This window comes from Mus musculus, chromosome 17 (assembly GCF_000001635.26).
Source record: "Mus musculus strain C57BL/6J chromosome 17, GRCm38.p6 C57BL/6J".
NCBI lineage: Eukaryota > Metazoa > Chordata > Mammalia > Rodentia > Muridae > Mus > Mus musculus.
In genome coordinates this window covers 17,536,431-17,557,778 of record NC_000083.6, presented here as the reverse complement: position 1 = coordinate 17,557,778, position 21,348 = coordinate 17,536,431, and the positions used below count along the sequence as shown (strand labels likewise).

The following is a 21,348-nucleotide window of genomic DNA, read 5'->3' as shown; positions in this document are numbered from 1 at the left end:
GAGTTTGATTATTTCCTGCCGTCTACTCCTCTTGGGTGAATTTGCTTCCTTTTTTTCTAGAGCTTTTAGATGTGTTGTCAAGCTGCTAGTATGTGCTCTCTCCCGTTTTTTCTTGAAGGCACTCATAGCTATGAGTTTCCCTCTTAGAAATGCTTTCATTGTGTCCCAAAGGTTTGGGTACGTTGTGGCTTCATTTTCATTAAACTCTAAAAAGTCTTTAATTTCTTTCTTTATTCCTTCCTTGACCAAGGTATCATTGAGAAGAGTGTTGTTCAGTTTCCATGTGAATGTTGGCTTTCTGTTATTTATTTTGTTATTGAAGATCAGCCTTAGTGCATGGTGATCTGATAGGATACATGGGACAATTTCAATATTTTTGAATCTGTTGAGGCCTGATTTGTGACCTATTATGTGGTCAATTTTGGAGAAGGTACCATGAGGTGCTGAGAAGAAGGTATATCCTTTTGTTTTAGGATAAAATGTTCTGTAGATATCTGTCAGATCCATTTGTTTCATCACTTCTGTTAGTTTCAGTGTGTCCCTGTTTAGTTTCTGTTTCCATGATCTGTCCATTGGTGAAAGTGGTGTGTTGAAGTCTCCCACTATTATTGTGTGAGGCGCAATGTGTGCTTTGAGCTTTACTAAAGTTTCTTTAGTGAATGTGGCTGCTCTTGTATTTGGAGCATAGATATTCAGAATTGAGAGTTCCTCTTGGAGGATTTTACCTTTGATGAGAATGAAGTGTCCCTCCTTGTCTTTTTTGATGACTTTGGGTTGGAAGTCAATCTTATCAGATATTAGGATGGCTACTCCTGCTTGTTTCTTCATACCATTTGCTTGGAAAATTGTTTTCCAGCCTTTCATTCTGAGGTAGTGTCTATCTTTTTCTCTGAGATGAGTTTCCTGTAAGCAGCAAAATGTTGGGTCTTGTTTGTGTAGCCAGTTTGTTAGTCTATGTCTTTTTATTGGCGAGTTGAGACCATTGATGTTAAGAGATATTAAGGAAAAGTAATTGTTGCTTCCTGTTATTTTAGTTGTTAAAGGTGGCATTCTGTTCTTGTGGCTGTCTTCTTTTAGGTTTGTTGAGGGATTACCTTCTTGTTTTTTCTAGGGCGTTGTTCCCGTTCTTGTATTGGTTTTTTTCTGTTATTATCCTTTGAAGGGCTGGATTCGTGGAGAGATAATGCGTGAATTTGGTTTTGTCGTGGAATACTTTGGTTTCTCCCTCTATGATAATTGAGAGTTTGGCTGGGTATAGTAGCCTGGGCTGCAGTTTGTGTTCTCTTAGTGTCTGTATAACATCTGTCCAGGCTCTTCTGGCTTTCATAGTCTCTGGTGAAAAATCTGGTGTAATTCTGATAGGCTTGCCTTTATATGTTACTTGACCTTTTTCCCTTACTGCTTTTAGTATTCTATCTTTATTTAGTGCATTTGATGTTCTGATTATTATGTGTCGGGAGGAATTTCTTTTCTGGTCCAGTCTATTTGGAGTTCTGTAGGCTTCTTGTATGTTCATATGCATCTCATTCTTTAGATTTGGGAAGTTTTCTTCAATAATTTTGTTGAAGATGTTTGCTGGACCTTTGAGTTGAAAATCTTCATTCTCATCCACTCCTATTATCCGTACGTTTGGTCTTCTTATTGTGTCCTGGATTTCCTGGATATTTTGAGTTAGGATCTTTTTGCATTTTCCATTTTCTTTGATTGTTGTGCCGATGTTCTCTATGGAATCTTCTGCACCTGAGATTCTCTCTTCCATCTCTTGTATTCTGTTGCTGATGCTCAAATCTATGGTTCCAGATTTCTTTCCTAGGGTTTCTATCTCTAGTGTTGCCTCGCTTTGAGTTTTCTTTATTGTGTCTACTTCCCTTTTTAGGTCTAGTATGGTTTTGTTCATTTCCATCACCTGTTTGTATGTTTTTTCCTCTTTTTCTGTAAGGACTTCTACCTGTTTGATTGTGTTTTCCTGTTTTTCTTTAAGGACTTGTAACTCTTTAGCAGTGTTCTCCTGTATTTCTTTAAGTGATTTATTAAAGTCCTTCTTGATGTCCTCTACCATCATCATGAGATATGCTTTTAAATCTAGGTCTAGGTTCTCAGGTGTGTTGGGGTTCCCTGGACTGGGCGAAGTGGGTGTGCTGGGTTCTGGTGATGGTGAGTGGTCTTGGTTCCTGTTAGTAAGATTCCTCCGTTTACCTTTCGCCATCTGGTAATCTCTGGAGTTAGTAGTTATAGTTGACTCTGTTTAGAGATTGTTCTTCTGGTGATTCTGTTACCGTCTATCAGCAGACCTGGGAGACAGATTCTCTCCTCTGAGTTTCAGTGCTCAGAGCACTCTCTGCTGGCAAGCTCTCTTACAGGGAAGGTGCGCAGATATCTTGTATTTGGACCTCCTCCTGGCCGAAGAAGAAGGCCCAAAACAGGACCTTTCTCAGACAGTGTGTTGCTTTGGCAGTTCCCAGGTGGTACAGACTCTCACCTAAGCAGACTAAATTCCTAAGTTCCTTGGAGTCCCGGGACCAAGATGGCGACCGCTGCTGCTGTGGCTTAGGCCGCCTCCCCAGCCGGGTGGGCACCTGTCCTCCGGTCCGGAAGGTGGCCGGCTGTCCCCGGCCCACACAGGGTGCTGCCTCAGCGCCTCTGTGCTTCTGCCTGTTCCAGAAGCTGTCAGGTTCTCTGGCGCACCCTCTCACCTGTTCAGACTAATTTCCTAAGTTCGGCGGGTCTCGGACCAAGATGGCGACCGCTGCTGCTGTGGCTTAGGCCGCCTCCCCAGCCGGGCGGGCACCTGTCCTCCGGTCCGGACGGTGGCTGGCTGTCCCCGGCCCACAAAGGGTGCTGCCTCAGCGCCTCTGTGCTTCCGCCTGTTCCAGAAGCTGTCAGGTTCTCTGGCGCACCCTCTCACCTGTTCAGACTAATTTCCTAAGTTCGGCGGGTCCCGGACCAAGATGGCGACCGCTGCTGCTGTGGCTTAGGTCGCCTCCCCAGCCGGGCGGGCACCTGTCCTCCGGTCCGGAAGGTGGCCGGCTGTCCCCGGCCCACACAGGGTGCTGCCTCAGCCCCTCTGTGCTTCTGCCTGTTCCAGAGGCTGTCAGGTTCTCTGGCGCACCCTCTCACCTGTTCAGACTAATTTCCTAAGTTCGGCGGGTCCCGGACCAAGATGGCGACCGCTGCTGCTGTGGCTTAGGCCGCCTCCCCAGCTGGGTGGGCACCTGTCCTCCGGTCCGGAAGGTGGCCGGCTGTCCCCGGCCCACACAGGGTGCTGCCTCAGCGCCTCTGTGCTTCTGCCTGTTCCAGAGGCTGTCAGGTTCTCTGGCGCACCCTCTCACCTGTTCAGACTAATTTCCTAAGTTCGGAGGGTCTCAGACCAAGATGGCGACCGCTGCTGCTGTGGCTTAGGCCGCCTCCCCAGCCGGGCGGGCACCTGTCCTCCGGTCCAGATGGTGGCTGGCTGTCCCCGGCCCACACAGGGTGCTGCCTCAGCGCCTCTGTGCTTCTGCCTGTTCCAGAAGCTGTCAGGTTCTCTGGCGCACCCTCTCACCTGTTCAGACTAATTTCCTAAGTTCGGCGGGTCTCGGACCAAGCTGGCGACCGCTGCTGCTGTGGCTTAGGCCGCCTCCCCAGCCGGGCGGGCACCTGTCCTCCGGTCCGGACGGTGGCTGGCTGTGTAAGTTCAGGTTTTATGATGATGTAATGGCTTGAATTTACATCTATGAGTAATCCGGGAAAGTAGGCTAAATCATAAATGTAACCTTCCCGCTTTAAAGAGACCATGTATCAGGAACCACTTTTTGATCATTGATACCAGATGTCTTCAAGGTAGAGCTTCAGAGGGTCTAAATAACCTGTGACATTAGATTTTAGATTTTGCAGGAAAAGTTTACATATGTGTGGGAAATAAGATCTATGATCACCAAAAAGAGTTTACTGTTGTTCTTTAAGAGACTCAGTTAAGGGAGCAGAGTTCTTTGTACCTGTTGCTAATATTATCTATCACCCTTTAGCTCTCCTCTAAAACTGGGCACTTAAAAGATAGTGAAGTCTCAGAGTAGGGGATAAGGAAGAGTGTAGACTTGCTGCTTCTCAGGACTGAGTTACAATGCTTGCATCCTAGAATACTCCTCACTCATTGCATCTTTGTGAAGTAGAGGTGCTGTGGCCCAAAAGTTCACTTTCACCCTCTTTGGATTCTGATGTTAAACTCTACAGGTTGGTAGCACTGCTGCTTTTCAGCCTGGTGCCATTCATGCTGAAACTCCCTCTTACATTACAAGCTAGTTTGCTTAAGCAGCTCCTGACTTAGGGCGATGCAAATGTAAACTCAACTCAGTATTAATTCTATGTGGTCTTCATGGAATAGATTAAGGAAAGAGGAAAAGGTACAGGCAAAGTAGACTAAAACCTTTATTATACTAAGTTTATCTTTAAGCAGAATTAATTCTTCTTAATTTAATAGGTCACAGACAAAACTCTAGATGTAAAGAAAATGATGAAAACCTGGACCCTACAGAAAGGATTCCCGTTAGTGACAGTCCAGAGGAAGGGGACTGAGCTTCTTCTACAACAGGAAAGATTTTTTCTACGCATGCAACCAGAAAGTCAGCCTTCAGATACAAGGTATCATCCACTTTTCTTCCCAGCTTGTCTGCTTTCTACCTTCGGGTATAAGAATTTAGGTGTTTTATTCCATCCTTCTCGTGAAAACCGATGAGGTCTTCCCTCTCTAGAAGGAGCTTGGAAAGTCTCAGTTTCCAGTTACTGTCTAAAGCCATGTCTACATATCAGGAAGAGAGCTAACCTCCAGTCTTTTTCTTCTGCAGCCACCTTTGGCATATTCCAATATCCTATGTCACTGATGGAAGAAACTATTCAGAATATCGATCAGTTTCACTACTGGACAAGAAATCAGGTGTGACTATAGTTAATACCTTTCTGATAAAAAATTACTAATAGTGTAATTTTAAAACTTTGAACATAAGGCAGATAACAGATTATATTTTCCAGTATGTACATTCTCTGATCTAATGTCATATATCATTGTCCATCATTTGACTACAATAAGGCTGAATCTTTATATGTATACCATTGGCTTTTAGTTGTAAGAAATAAGGTTAGTAAAGTGAACAAGTAAAAATAAATAAATAAATTTTAAAAAAAAAGTTAAAGATATTTTAAAGAATATTTTGGCAATGTTTTATTTTTAGGTCCTAGGTAAATATTTTATGTTTTAAAATAAGTAAAAGAGCCAGAGCAGTTGCTTAGAATGTTACTATTTACTCTCGAGGTCTGGCTTGCAGCCAGTGCATCTTAACAAGCACTTTAGAGATTATTTATATGCATAATAAAGGTTGATTCATGACCTAAATTTACAGTAAATGCTTATTACAACATATCTTGTAGACATGTACATTCTTTGGTAATGAAAAACGGGCCAAGGAACCATGATAACAAGGAGATAATAAATCATGACAATGATCCAGGCTGAGCAACCCTACATGAGCGTCATCATAGCATTCAGAATAGTTCAGAGTTTTTAGATCATTTAGGTTTCAGATTTCCAGATTAGGAAGTTCTGTTAGTAAAATTTGTACAAATGGTCGAAAATCTACAATGTTCCAAATTTGAAACACTTGTGAAATACATCTATGATACCTACATCCCAAAAGAACATAAGGCTCTTGGATTATGTGAGAATCAGCAATGAAATCCTTAGATTTATGAAAAAGGGAAAGTTCTTGCTTAGATTTGGATTTGTTTTCAAATCTACATTTTGATGGGTGAATAAAGCCCAGTTGTCTGGTTCACACCATGGCTCTCCCATTTCCATTTAACTAGATTCTAGATGAGGTATTTGGCCTCTCTGAGCCTACTATAAAATAGGGCTGCGATAAGGATTCTTAGAGTTTATTTATATAAAGTACCTAAAACAATGTCTGGCACGTATTAAGATCATGTTAGACACTGTTACTAATGTCCTTATAAAGAACCTTTAAGCATAAGCTATGTAGGTAGTCTTAATGCTGCCATCAGTTCACTAGTGCTTCTTATCATTTTACAATTTTCTATTTGAAATCATTATGTACTTATGATTTTCATATCTTGCCTTTTAAAAATATATGGTAAAAATATGATAATTGGCATAGTCCTTTATTTTTCTATGCCCATGATTCATCAATTGTCTTTATTAAAATAAAAATATTAGATGATACGATTTCTTTTCCTATTAAATGATTTTTTTTTCAATCTATGCTTCTCAGAATTGTAGACTGTTAGGTTTGTGATCAGGTACTTGACACTAAGTTGCTCTTCCGTGTAGGAAGATGGCAGCTGCCAGCTGCATTGAGGGTGCCATTTCCTTGCAGCTTCTCCACACACTGCAGCAGAGCACACTGCCAACACAGCACTCGCACTGTGTATAGTGCTGGGGGCAGATAAGGATCCCACCATGTCCTTGATTAAAGTGTGAAAAAGTGTTGCCTTCCCTGCTGAAACAGAACTCTAAACATTAGGAGTTCCTAAAATGGTGCTCTGACCCAAAGAAGAGGAGTAACTGTCCCTACTGGGCATATATCAGTGTAGTCTAAATGCAATGCAGCATTTAAAAGGGGCCAGTAAAGAAATTTGCAAACTTCAAAATAGTATTTAATTTTTTGTTGGTATTAGAAATAGGCAATAAGAAATCTGCTTCTGTCGGCTCTTTAAAAAGCTCTGTTTATATGTGCATGTGGTAAACTGTTCTTGAGATTCACGCTGTATAAAATAGCTACATTTTCCTACTTATTCCTTACCATAGTCAAGTCTTAGTTGCTATAACAGAATAACAAACATAATTTAAAGGGAAGAAAGATTTATTTTAGCTCACAATTTGACAGGTTCCTGGCATCTGGGAGAAGAGAAGAAAAAAAAAAATTGGCAGATTATACCTGTCTGGAGACATTCCAGAGTAGTAACTCTCTTCCTCCAGACCCTCCCTCCCAAGTGCCCATTCCCTACCAACTTATCAGTGAGATAAGCAGTTCCTTGTCAGGGATAAATAAGATCCTCTAGCTTGGGACTAAGCTTTCAACAAATGAATGTAGAGAGACCTGTATGTGTGAACCATTGCCTGCCTTCCTCCCTCCCCCACTATGCATTCTCTTTTCCTGCTTTTCTCCCCGTCTCCACACTTCCCCCATCCCCTCTCTCCTGCTTTGCCTCTCTTCCTTTGCTTCTCCCTCCATCCATTCCCCTTCCCTCCCTCTTTCCCCCTCCTGCTCCTTCCCCTCCTTTATTCCCTCCCCTCCTCTATTCCCTCCTTCTCCCCCTCCCTTTCTTCTTTGTGTCCCTCTCCCACTCTGCCTCCTACTCCCCTCTGCATCTCTCTTACCTGTTTTTGCTGCACCGAATATTTTCCAGCACCTCAAACAGGCCATATTTGTGTCTAAACTCGTCTGTGTGCTATGCTTTCTCCTTGAAGAACACCCTGACTTCCCACTCCCTTGACTTCCTCCTTTTCATTCTTCAGCCCTTAGCTAAGCCAAGGCTCATTCCTCAAAGACCTCTGCATCCCAAGAAAAGATAGATTTCTAGTTTATAGTTTCAAATAACAGTATGTACTTTCTACTCAGAATATTCTGTAAATACTGTCTACTTGTGTCTCTACCCATGTTATATTTATCTCCCCTTGAGGGTAAATATTGTGGTTTATAAATCACATGCAATTGGTAAATTCACATTGGTGAATACTACTCACCTTAGTAGTAAGTGCATAAAGAATTAATGAATGAATAAATGAAATCATTCAATTATAATGTTGACTATAAAAACTTTCAAGAAAGAACATTTAAAGCCAAATGAAATGTCTTATTTTTCTTCATTGGTAAAACTCATAGTAAAAGGGAATATACAAAAAGGAATATAATTGTTGAATCTGCAGCTGGAACTGGCCTAATTTGACATAATTGTCACTAATAGTTCCCTTGTGACTGTTGCTGCTTTAATTTCTGCCAGTTCAGATTTTGAGTACACACTGAAAACATTCTACTCTTATAAGGAAATGCTTGACCCTAAGGATCCTAGAATCTTTTTGGCCCCTGACACCCCAATAGTAATTACTCTCAACTTAGTTGCAGTTTCTTTTTCTATCCTCAGAATGTAGTAGAGAATAATTATGGCACTATAAGATCCTCTGGTCTCTGAGGTGTACAGGAAGGCTCTGAGCTTGGTTTACTGGTTCAGTCACGTGCAATAAAGTCCATTTAGCATCTCTGTCACCTTTTCCCATACACGTTGTTTTTGAGTAATTGTTACACAAAATAACAAGCTAGAGAGGGTCATATTTTAGGTTATGCTAAAAAATTTTTACTTTGTCCTTCATTTCTGTTATCTACATTTTATATATATTTTTAAACCCAAAATATTTAACTACGCGATATTTAATTCGAACTGGAAATTGTATGTTTCTGGAAAAGTATGTCACCATTCGAGAAATATTTCTATGAAACTAGAAGATGTATCATTGGAAGGAAAAACAATTAGAAAGAAAAAAAAGGGAGGTGGTTTACTGCCATACTTTTATGTGCTGTTATCTTTGTTCCTACATAATAGGATAAAGAGGAAAGGAAGTGAAACAAAGAAGGCTGGGCTTTTGCTAGGGCTAAGCTGTATAGCATTCTAATCCGCTGGACGTCATAGTTCCTAATTTTATAGTAAGAACATGTATTTTTATTTCTTTGTTTCAGAACTCCAATATTTCTTCATAAAACAGTATTTGATTTTCATAGCTTATAGACAAATGGTTTTTAAAATCACAATTAGATTACTTTGTCAGAAATAATGGGGTTTTGCCATTTAAAATTAAATTGCTCAAACTTTATTATTTTACTTTACAATAAACTATGAAAACCAAACTGTTAATGTGTTATGATTATAATAAATTTAAAACTTATAAAAGTAGTCTCATATACATTTGAGCTAGCAACCAGTTTCATCCTTATATATAAAGCAATTATTTGTTCATACCTATGGTTTTGATGTCCTAGTTCATACTATATATGATAAACTTACTATCTCCTGCTGTTGGCTATGTTGCTAATATTCTGGCAACTTGATAACAGTCACAATTTGAAATATACTCTCTGCTGTATTTCTTCTCTCTCTTATCTGGAGTTGGTCAGGTTTGCAGAATAGTCCTTGCTCATCAGTGAAAATATTCATTATTCCACCATTCATGACCCCATCCACTGAAATGGAGGCCATGCTTAGCATTCCTTTTGAGGTCAGTGGAGATGGGGCTGTGTAATACCTCTTTCCTGGGCTTTATCTTTAAAAGCACCATACAAGATTATACTTGCTAACCCAAATATTGCTCCTTTTTGGATTAGCTAATGATATAATTATTCTCATCAGTTAGAAGCCTATTTGCAGTGGCCTAACCTGCAACCATGACTTTTTCCTTCACTAATAATTCCCAGAACTACATATTACCCTGAAAAAAAGAGTAATGTGAATTTATTTCACCTAATTGATACTTTCCATCTATTACTATGTCAAGAATAAAAAAGAAATAAATATTGAATCTTTTAATTAAAAGGACTGGTAGTTCTATTAGGACATAATTAGAATTATTTCCATCTTCAGAACATCTACAATATCAGCAAAATTAGTAATAAAAGGAGTCATCAGATAAAGTCTAATAATTTATGCTTTTGAACTTGATAAACTGTAAGTAAAACTTCAAGCACTAACCTATCTTTCATGTTAAAATGTGTTTCTAAAGCAATTTGTATGAAAATAATTCACTATATAAGTATTATGATAAGGAAAAAATTTAAATGTTTCAAAACAGGAAAAGGACTAAAGTGGGGCAAGTCCTGAAATGAAAAGTTGGCTATTTGGGCATTGCTTCTGAGGACAATGGAAATGAAGGGGTGGGAAGGTTAAAGGTGAAAATGCAGGATGAACATCAACACATGGAAGATAACTGTAGGAAATATGCCATTAATTCAAACAAGCATGACAGTAAATATATACTACATTATCATTGGGTTTAGATGAGTTTTTTTATATAATTAAAAAATGTATATTTTTACTTTAAGATCAGAAGATAATATATCATTCATATTTTAATGTGGTTTGAAGTTATTTGTTATGACCTTAGTCATTATGTATTCATTCATTTGATAAGGATTTGTAATCTCCTGCTAGGTGCCTCACTGTATTGACTGAGAAGTTAATAGTGAAGGATCAGTACATAGGGCTTGTAGCAAATCTTTACCTCAGGTCTTTCCAAGCATGACTCTCCTGCTGCATCTACATCCTTGTCAACTTTTAGGAACACTCTTATTAGTAAGTTTAGTGTTTAGTAACATAATTATTCATAATTTTAAGCATGTTGAAAATTCATCAGTATATTTTGTAGTCAGTTCCTTGTTTATACATTCTCTTTGCCAAAATCATAGGCATTTTTAACAATTCTCTTAGCACACACATACGTGTATACATATGCATATATACATATACATACATACATACATACATACATACACATATATATGTGTGTGTATTAAAAAATACATGCCACTATTCTGTTATTTTAACTCAACTATTTATCTTGTGCCTAACAAAACCTTAATTTTTTTCTAATGTTTATTTTGATAGCTTTGAATTATTTTCTAAATAATTTTTTAATAGTATAATAAAAGACAAAGGTTGAGATGGGACATACTTTGCATAATGTACCCACTGTTTTAGCTGCTGTCCCGCTCTGCACACCATCCCTTTTCCCTCATGCATAATTTCTTAAGCCTTGTGTTTTCTGAAGTCACTTAAAAGAATGACATCTTAGCCATTTCTTCCTTCACAAAGCCTCTCCAGACTGCCCTTCAGAGTGAAATAGTTCTGTTTGCTTCCATGAATGTTGTATTTTCTTTTTCTACCAGTGGCACTATGTGATGTTGTATCTAGGTGCTTTTATTAGACCATAAAAACAGACCCCTCTGTCTTCTTTGTCATTTGTTCTCCAGTGCCTAATCCTAGAGCTAGTAATGTATGATGAATAAATAATGTTTGAATGAGTAGCAACCTTCATTAATGTGAAACGTACAATACCAGCACATAACTACTTAGTTTCTTAGAAGAATCATAGATATGAAAACATACTTTGTTAACTTTGAAAAAAAAAAGCCCTCTATTTTCTACTCTCCTGGTGTTTTACTTTTTCTTCTCTTTCAGATGTCATCAATCTTACAGAACAAGTGCAGTGGGTCAAAGTCAATTCAAACATGACTGGCTATTACATTGTTCACTATGCTCATGATGACTGGACAGCTCTAATCAATCAGTTAAAAAGAAACCCTTATGTTCTGAGTGACAAAGACCGAGCCAACCTGATCAATAACATCTTTGAACTTGCAGGGTAGAGTATGCTTGATTTGCATTGTGGTTGTCATGTTTTTAAATGTTATTGCAGTAAGAAACAAGTCAGAGAACAGGTTGAAAGAACAAGTAGAGTTTTAGAAGATTTGGAAAATATTAAACATGTTCATTGCTTTCAGAGATTTTATAATGAGTTAGAAACATCAGCTATAAACACATTGAATAGATAGCATAAAACAGGACCCACTATGTTCAAGAATAGATACCAACAAGTAGAATACATATTTTGTTCAGTAAAACTGTTATAAGAATTCAAGCTTCACATTACTTTATGAATGAATTCTCTTCATGAAGAAATTGGCTTCTGCCTAAAGCTTAGTGCTAACCTGTTAGTTGAGTAGCATCTCTAGTGACTGGACCCTCCTTATACATGTGTGGGTTACCATATACATTATAGAAGCCCAAAGCCAAGAAATGGCAGTGGTCTTTTTTTTTTTTTTTTTTTTTTTAGGGTTTCTCTGTATACCCTGGCCTTCCTGGAACTCATTCTGTAGACCAGGCTGGCCTCGAACTCAGAAATCCGCCTGTCTCTGCCTCCCAAGTGCTGGGATTAAAGGCATGTGCCACCACCGCCCGGCTGGCAGTGGTCTTTTGTAGAAGTGTTTTCTGAAGAGCTTACAATTTTAGATTGACTCCAGACCTAGAAACACAAAGAATACTAATCATTATTACTTTCCAAATTTTGACTGTGTTTTAAATATGAAGTAGCCTTGTTATGTCCATTCAACCATTACTGCTATGACTTTTACAAACTACCTAGTTTAGTTAGTTAGTTAGTTTATTTGTTTGAGACAGGGTGTCATTGTGTAGCCTTGGCTGGCTTGGAACTGCATCAACTGGCTTCAGATTCAGAGACCCACTTCTCTTTCTCTTCAGTGTTGGGATTAAAGACATGTATCACCCTACTCAGCCTAACAGCTTAGTATTCACTGTAAACTCACAATAGACTTTATAAATAAATAGAGTTTACAGTTTACAATTTGGCAAACTGAGTTTACAGCAAGAAATAAGATTTGTCTGTTTTCTGATTTAGGTATTCCAAATCAGTCACTATTTAGATAGAGGTATACTATCCCCAATCTTGTGGTAGATAGAAATAATTAGTAAATAAAATTAATAGCAGTCATCGTTTCCAAGACAGTGTAATGCTTCTACTTAGTCCATGCCAAATAATAGATGACTTTTGGATCAAAAAATGAGCTGTTGTGTATCTTTCTATTAAAATGCATCATTACCTGTGAGCCACTTAAATATATTTACTTGAATATAGCATTGTCTGATGCTACTGTAAACCTAAGTTTCTGGTCTACAGATGTAAATACTCACTATAAAGTTTTCCTCCGTGAAGTTATGTGTGTCTCAGTAGATTTATACTTCATATTCATTTATTCTATAGTCTTGGCAAAGTGCCTCTTCGGATGGCATTTGATTTGATTGACTATCTTAAAAATGAGACCCACACTGCACCGATCACTGAAGCCCTGTTCCAGACAAACCTTATCTATAATCTCCTAGAAAAACTGGGGCACATGGACCTGTCCTCAAGATTGGTGGTAAGTCTTCCTTCCTTCAGTTTCTCTTACAGCCTACCTTTAATACTGTTAGTCACAATTCTGTTCAGCTTTTAACATTTCTTCCTTTAAAAAAGCAGTTAAATTCCTTTTTTTTTTTTATTTTGCTGGTTTAAAATATCTATTCTGGATCAGAATGCCATTGTTTATCATGAAAAGTTGGTGAAACTTTTACATGAAAATAGTGTTCTTTCAATATCAAAATATAGACATTTGTCTGCTGTTAAATAGAGCCATCTAAAAAGAAAATGTCCTTGAAGTCCCTCTTGTTTTTACCCAACATTAAAACAGAGTCATTTAAAAAGGAGAGATCCTATTAATTTGCTAGTGGTCATTATAAAATGTAGAGTGTTTGTCCTGAAGATACCCTGCCTGGTAGTTGTTGCTGACTACTCTGCAGGGTAGCGATGCTGTTAGGTAGCAGTGACTGTAGGAGCTGAGTATTAAACCTCCGCCCTCTTAAAACCAGTCACTCAATCGTAACAGCTATTACTTTTGACACTTCAACAATTAAGGTAATATAATAGTTACCTAGGATTGCTTAATGTGTTGCTACAAACTTGTTGTACAAAAGTACCAGAAACTTTATTATGCCCCTGGAGGCTAGAAGGCTAGAGTCACGGCGTTGGCAGCATAATCTTATAAGGAATAATCTACTGCCTGGATTTTCCTTAGTTTCAGGTAAATGCTAGTAAGCCTTGTCATTCCTTCCTTAAATTCATGTCACTTGACAAGGCACTATACTGTCTGTGTTTCTGTGCCCAAATTTGCCAGTTGTCATCGTTATATCAACCCCTAGTTTAGAGCTCATAGTAACCCTGTATAACTTCATTTTCGCTTGATTATATCTACAGAGACAGTGCCCAATTAAGGTTATATGAATCGGGGGGAAGTACACTGTTCAATGTAGTATCAGTAGTAGCAGACAACACTAATACACATCACTCATTTTTATCACTCTTGAAGGACACTGATTTGAAGGGCTTTAAAAATACACTAAAGGAAGGCAGAATGTCTGCCTGTTCTAAGGCTGGCTAGCTAGTTAGCTTCATGGAAGCAGAAGCCCTTCTTCCATGTGTCTTTCTCTGCTCTAGTTGAGATTAGTCTTAGGGAGCATTTGGTAAGTATCTCAAGTTATCCTTTGGTTGAAATCACAAATTGGGTCTTTGGAGTATTTTCCTGTTGGTGTTCAAGTAACCCATCTCCTGCTGCGTTGCGTCTTCGTCCTCCGTGGTTTCAGGTTTGTGTTTGGAATGTACAATAGAGTAGATCCAAGGGACTGGTGAGTAAGTGCGGAGTTAGGAGGCTTAGTATCTATTTCTAAGGCTTGGTCCCTTTAGTGCTATAACTCCTTACATTTTTTGTTAAATACCTTCTTGGCTGTGGGATGGTAAACCATGCCCAGAAACTCGGTGAATGCACACCTGAGACGGTAGGTGCCTCACCGCTCCCTGCCAGATTCCTGGCCTAGAAAAAAAAAATTCTTGACCTGGAACTCGTGCTGCACTTCCCACATAAATGCGACTGGGATGTCTAAAGGCCCTGAGAGTTTAGCCAATGAGTTCTCCTTCCCCAACATTGCTTTCTGCAAAAGGTATTTAATCTTGGGTCCACCCTGTGAAGTTGGTATGGTGTGCATCCATTATTTCCCACAGTACAAAGTTTGGAACCAAGGCCTATCTCTCATCCAGAAGCACCAAGGGGAGCATGGAGAAGGCCTCTCTGCCTCCCAGCCACAGTCCCGGCCAAGCTGCAGCTCCCGTTCCCCCTGGCCCCAGGCTAGTCTCTATCCTAAGCCCAACTCCTAAGCTCTCAACTCCTACGACCCAGTGGTGCCTGAATGTCCGGGAGCTTGAGAGTGCCCATCCCAGCCTTATCACTAGCCTGTGGACCCCTGACACTTCATTCCCAACGTTTCTGTGTGGGACTTATCTGTGTGTTTTCTTTCTTTTTTTTAAATTGGATATTTTCTTCATTTATATTTTAAATGCTATCCCCAAAGCCCCCTATGCCCTCCCCCAAACCCTGCTCTCCAACCCACCCACTCCTGCTTCCTGGCCCTGGCATTCCCCTTACTGGGGCATATGATCTTCGAAATACCAAGGGCCTCTCCTCCCATTGATGGCCGACTAGGCCATCCTCTACTACATATGCAGCTAGAGATGCAGCTCTAGGGGGTACTGGTTAGTTCATATCGTTGAGACCCCTGAGAGTTGCAGACCCCTTTAGCTCCTTGGGTACTTTCTCTAGCTCCTTCATTAGGGGCCCTGTGTGCTTTTCTAGCTGCAACTAGATGCCTAGAAGTTAGGGAATACCTGCTTCAGCTTTCTCACATCTCACACGCGCGCACACACACACACACACACACACACACACACACACACACACATACACACACACACACACCCCGTAACAGTGTCTTGACAGTTTCCTGAAGCTCAGCTCCTGCCCCGCTGTGGCATTGGGATAAGTGCCGTAAAGCTCCCCACCACTTGTCTCCTCAGCAGCTGGGCAGAGTGGAACACGGGCCCACACTTGGCTTTAATTCATAAAGAGAAAAATATTAAAATCCTTCTTTTAATCTTAGGGGATTTTGATAGCATCAAAACTATCAAACTGTGAAACCACTTAGGAAGTAGAATGACATTTCTAAGCCTTTGAATCCAATATTGAAGTATATTAGTATTTAATATTGGTGCGTGATTAATATTTTTATCATTATAACAAAAACCATTCATTTTGTTATGAAAACTATGCGTAATGTATACATTGTTTTGTGAAATATGCCATGGTTTGGTGGGTAGAGTCTGGAGGTGTATTGGAATGTGTTAAATTGTGTATATCCGGTTAATGTCTGATTTTAGCCATATTCCTGTTTTATAACTTACAAGTCTATTATTCTTTTACATATGAAGCATTGGTTGGATAAACCTTTGCAATAAAACTGACAGTTTTCTTTTAAGAAACTTTGCTAACTTAGGAAAGAGCTTTCCTGAGTGTATTGGTGTAAAATTAAAGCAGTATATCAAAATGTAATATATAGCAAAGCGTCAGGATCTTTTCCTATTTTGTTTTTAAAATAAGTTTGTTGCTGTTGCTACATTTTATTGTACATACAGTGTTGGTATATTATATGGCACATCTCTTTATGCCCTTTCTCTTCTTGCCATTCTGTATAAAATTAGTGTTAGTTGTTTAATTTTCTTAACTTCAAAAGAGGTCAATTTAGAAACCATATGAAAAGTGTATTTCATTTTATTTTATAAGAGGAAAAGGCAACTTGAGGCACCTGCTATGCTCTTATTAATATAAGTAATATTGAAGACGGGGAGCCGGGCTGGAGGATGGTATAGGGGTCTTTGGGGATAGCATTTGAAATGTAAATGAAGAAAATATCTAATAAAAAATTTAAAAAATGAAAAAATGAAAAAGAAATATTGAAGACAATCTGAATCATCTATTTAAATGGTCACATTTAAAACAGCAGGATTTTTATGAAAATAGAATTATCTTTGTAAAATATGTATCATGCTTTCAAATATACTTAACATATTTTGAGATTCTCTCTTAATCATTTGGCATTAAGGAGACTAGCAAAACCATGCCCTCTGATTGTAGGGTCTGAGTGCTCAGAGCTCAGTCTAATCATCTTCCCATGTCAGGCTTTCTCTGCTCCAGTGTGTCGCAGTGCCATTTTCCTTGGGGTTGCTGTGGCTCTCCTCTGAGAATTTTGAAAATAGGATTCCAAGCTGTAACTTTCCCATACTCTGTTGCTTTGTTTTTTATTATAAGTACCTTTAATTTTTTTTCAACTCTCCATTCATTTGGGACAAAAACATCAGGCTTAGGGTCTATGTCTACAATTAAGGATAGTGCTATTTTGATGATATTAAATGGGTCAGTCAGTTGCAGATAGCAGGTACCAGCACAGCCAATGTCCTGCAAAAGACAGCTAGCATGGCGAATATGTTTTGATTCCACATTTACCCAGTAGCTCTCAAGCTCCACCACCTCATACATTCAACATGGTGTCTGGTCTTTATCTTATTGCCTTTAAACAAACAGAGGCAAGTTGATGTGTTATCACAAACTTTGAGAGCTTCTTATACTAGTTCTTTTTTGGTTTTAGGGATGGACAGTGAGTTTTAAGAAGAGCACAGTACTTCAAAAGAACTTAAATTGTAAACCTTTGGAGTTTGAAGGGGTTTCTCATAACCCATCTGTGATGCTTGATTATTAGGGTAAAGTAGTGTCTTAGTTAGGCTTTGTGCTGCTGCGATGAAACACCACAGCCAAGAGCAACTTGGGGAGAAAAGGCTTTTTCATGTACACTTTCAGGTAATAGGCTGTCATTGAGAAAAATCAGAAACTCAAATAGTGCAAGAACCTGGAAGCAGAAGCCATGGAGTGTTGCTTACTGGCTTGCTCCTCCTGGCTTGCTCAGCCTGTTTTCTTATAGCACACAGAACCAGTCAGCTACCCACAATGAGCTGGGCCCTCCCTTATCACTAATTAAGAAATGCCCTACCAGCCTGCCTACAGCCAGATCTTACAGAGACAGTTTCTCATTTGAGGGTCCCTCCTTTTAGATGACTAGAGCTTGTGTCAAGTTGACATAAAAGTAGCCAGCATGGGTGAGTAAAGAAGTAACTGTTGAGGAGAAACTGGCTGGTGCTGAGATCCCGCACAGGGGCACCTGTAGGGTTTTTGGTTTTTTGTTTTTTAATTTAACCCATCTTGTGTATAGCTTAAAGAATTCCTTACAGAAAAAAAAAATAGCATTTTATATCAGAGCTTTTTTCCCATTGGGATTTCCTGAGTACATACTTCTTACAGTATTGTTAAATTCTGTGTATCTTCTCCCTCCCTGGTGCATAATAACTTGTAACATGGAGGACTTCCACATACTATGAATAGCTTTTATGTTTCTTCAGAGGAAACAATGAAAAGGGGATTGCCAATTCTATACTACATCTATATCACAATGTCCTTTCATTCAGAAATAACTGTGACAATGCATTGGTTAGAACAGCAGGTGATAGTGTTGAATAATTGTCCATTTTCTGGAGTATAACAGGGTGTTTTGATCATATACAGACTAGGAATATACAAATAAAATTTCATGGTCTGGTGAGATGGCTCAATGGGTAAGAGCACTGACTGCTCTTCCAAAGGTCCTGAGTTCAAATCCTAGCAACCACATGGTGGCTGACAACCACCCGTAATGAGATCTGACGCCTTCTTCTGGTGCATCTGAAGTAAGCTATAGTGTACTTAAGTATAATAATAAATAAATCTTTGGGCTGGAGTGAGCAGGGTTGACCGGAGTGAGCAGAGGTCCTAAAAATTCCCAACAACCACATGAAGGCTCACAACCATCTGTACAGCTACAGTGTACTCATATAACATAAAATAAATAAATAAATCTTTAAAAAAACAAATGAAATTTCATAATGTCTATAATTTACAAACAATTTAGCTAAAATAAAAAAGTATATATGTTTTACGTGCATAAAAATGAAGCATTAGAAACTGATAAATCTAGGTAAATAACATGGATGTATACTATATATCTATTTGCATTTTGTAGCTTTGACTTTTTTATATTTGGAATAAGTAAACTATACTGTTCCCTATGGATGCCATTTTCTCTTTAATTTTGTTAGGTTAATTTGCTAATGACCTAAAATTAGGTGGTATGTTTAATATACTTTTAATAATGGATTTAGAACTATTTAAACATTAAATCATTGGTAAAGAAGCATATTTTATCAAAAGGTGATAACATGTGCCTATAATGTCAGCAAGAGAATTGTATATTCAAGGCCAGCCTGAGCTGTATAATTAAATCAGGGAATGGGGGAAACTCCTTCTGAGTTAAGCTATATCATTCTAAGTCCTTCTTGTAGCTATATTATTGGATAATTTCATTCCAGTTAAATTTGGGCTTTATGTGTAATTTAACATTTAGTAAGTAATATGTATGTCTTTTTTCCTTATTGGAGAAAAGATATGTAGTAGTCCTAATTTCCTGGTTGATTACATTATTATCAATACCATTTTAATCAATTATATTTCATGTCTGTAGGCCAGAGTACATAAATTGCTCCAGAACCAAATCCAGCAGCAGACTTGGACAGATGAAGGCACACCATCCATGCGAGAGCTTCGGTCAGCCTTGCTGGAATTTGCCTGTGCCCACAGCCTAGAGAACTGTACCACTATGGCCACAAATCTGTTTGACAGTTGGATGGCATCAAATGGAACTCAGAGGTGAAATGCACATCTGCTTGAATGGGTCTTCCCATTACTTCCTAAAGAAGGAATGATATCCCACTGTATTCACTTGCCCTATTTAATAGATTTTTTTTCATGACCTTTGAATTGCTTCTACTTCTTGTAAATAGTACTGCCATGAATTTAAACATAAAATTGTTAGCTCTTGTAGATCTGATTTAAATTCTTTTGATATATATCTGAAAGTGATATTGCTGGATTATAGAGAATTTAATATTTGTTTTACCATATATCTATATATGTGATTGTATAAGTTCACATGTGTATGGATACTAGAAAACAATTTCTAATGTCAGTCCTCAGAAACAATGGCTTTCATTGGCCTGATGCTCACTAAATAGTCTTAAGAGTGGCTGGTTAGAGCCCCTGGGATTTGCCTGTTTCTGTCTCCTGAATGTTGGTATGCATACCACCTCCTTGACTTTATTATGTGGGTTCTGGAGATCAGACTCAAGTACTCATGCTTTCTTGGCAAGCTCTTTATGATTGAACTATTTTCCCTAGCATTCTATTTTTAATTTTTAGTTTTTAAAGAACTTTCATGATATCATGTTTCTCAAAGTAATTGTGTGATTTTATTTCCACCAACAGAGAAGCATTCCAGTTTTTTAACATCCTTGCCAAACACATGTTTTCTGGTTTTGTCTTGTGGATTTAGTTTGGAGATGGGGTCTGTGTAACCCTGCTTGGCCTATCTCTGCCTCCTGAGTGCTGACGTTAAAACAAGCAAACTCATGCTTGGCCTAGTTTTCTGCTTTGGTTGTTTGTATTTAAAACTCTTCGCACCTGTGGTGCTGAGGATCTAACTTAGGGTCTCATACTTGCTGGACAAGGACTCTACCACTGGCCTCTATCCACCGTCCCCATACCCAGCTCTGTTGTATACATGGGACTGGGTGGGTAGTTGTTGAGCTCTGATCCGCATGCTTGTGTGGCAAGTACTTTAAATGATGGAGCTAAAAACTCCATGATCCCAACTTTTTGAGTTTTTGATATGAGATATTTCTCAAAGGGTGAGAGAGGTCTCCTTTTAGATATGGAACGACTGGTGAAGTGAGCATTTAGGAGAAATGCTCTTGAATGTAATTAATTCTTTCCAGGCTTTAATTCTTTATTGAGAATATTGAAGCAATGATTAAAATATCATTTGGAAAGTTGAGATGGGACATTTTAATAAAGGTCTGAAAACTTTCCTAGCTCTGAGACCTTAATAAAGGCAGTTGGCTATGTTTCATCCCCTTCTTACACCCTGCCTCCCAAATTTGCATTTATTGATTTATCCCGTGAAACTTACCATCATTGAATTAACTCTAGATTTATGAAATTTACAGTTATTATTTAATCTGAACCAGTCAACTCCTCGCCTTTGTAGTCAGATGCTTGTCCTTGTTGTTCTCATGCTTCATTACCTCTCTTACAGCCTGCCTACTGATGTCATGGTCACTGTGTTCAAGGTGGGAGCGAGAACCGAGAAAGGCTGGTTGTTCCTCTTTAGCATGTATTCCTCCATGGGCTCTGAAGCAGAAAAGAATAAAATTCTTGAAGCTCTTGCCAGCTCAGAGGATGTACATAAACTTTACTGGTATGGAACCACTCAAAGAACATGATAGAAAGAAACCAAAAATAAAAGTACTTTGCTGTTTAGAGCAGGAGGCCATTTTCTCTTAAGTTCTACCTCTGACAGCCTCCTGACTTGGACATTAGGTGAGGAGTTTCCATGAGCTAGACTTCCTCTTGGGACTGAACCTTAACAGATATACAGAATACACTTGGTTTGAGAGATGTGAAGACGTCAGAAATGACAAACTCCTTGTGTGCCCTGCTGGGAAATGCCCTCCCTTGGCATGATGTTCTAAACTCCGCTAGGACTAGACAGTGACCTGTTCTGTCACTTTGAAAATACAAACAATTCAGAAAAATATCTAACTATACAACTATAGAAGTGTGTATAGTCTACTTTTCTATGAATTTATTGCTTATACATCTTAATGTCCAACTACATGGCCTAGAAACAGGAGCTACTTGTGGGTGGAAAAAGGCAGTAAGACCTAACAGAGAATAGGAT

General features: G+C 38.8%; 1 protein-coding gene across 1 annotated transcript in view; it reads left to right on the top strand.

The window, feature by feature from the left end:
- Lnpep (leucyl/cystinyl aminopeptidase) overlaps positions 1 to 21,348 on the top strand; it is a 96,767-nt gene that overhangs the window by 66,711 nt on the left and 8,708 nt on the right. Inside the window, exons 10-15 of the mRNA NM_172827.3 lie at positions 4,457 to 4,617; positions 4,821 to 4,909; positions 11,212 to 11,395; positions 12,812 to 12,968; positions 19,075 to 19,259; positions 20,704 to 20,865. Of these exons, the coding sequence (NP_766415.1) occupies positions 4,457 to 4,617; positions 4,821 to 4,909; positions 11,212 to 11,395; positions 12,812 to 12,968; positions 19,075 to 19,259; positions 20,704 to 20,865 (938 nt within the window). The remainder of the gene's footprint in view (positions 1 to 4,456; positions 4,618 to 4,820; positions 4,910 to 11,211; positions 11,396 to 12,811; positions 12,969 to 19,074; positions 19,260 to 20,703; positions 20,866 to 21,348) is intronic.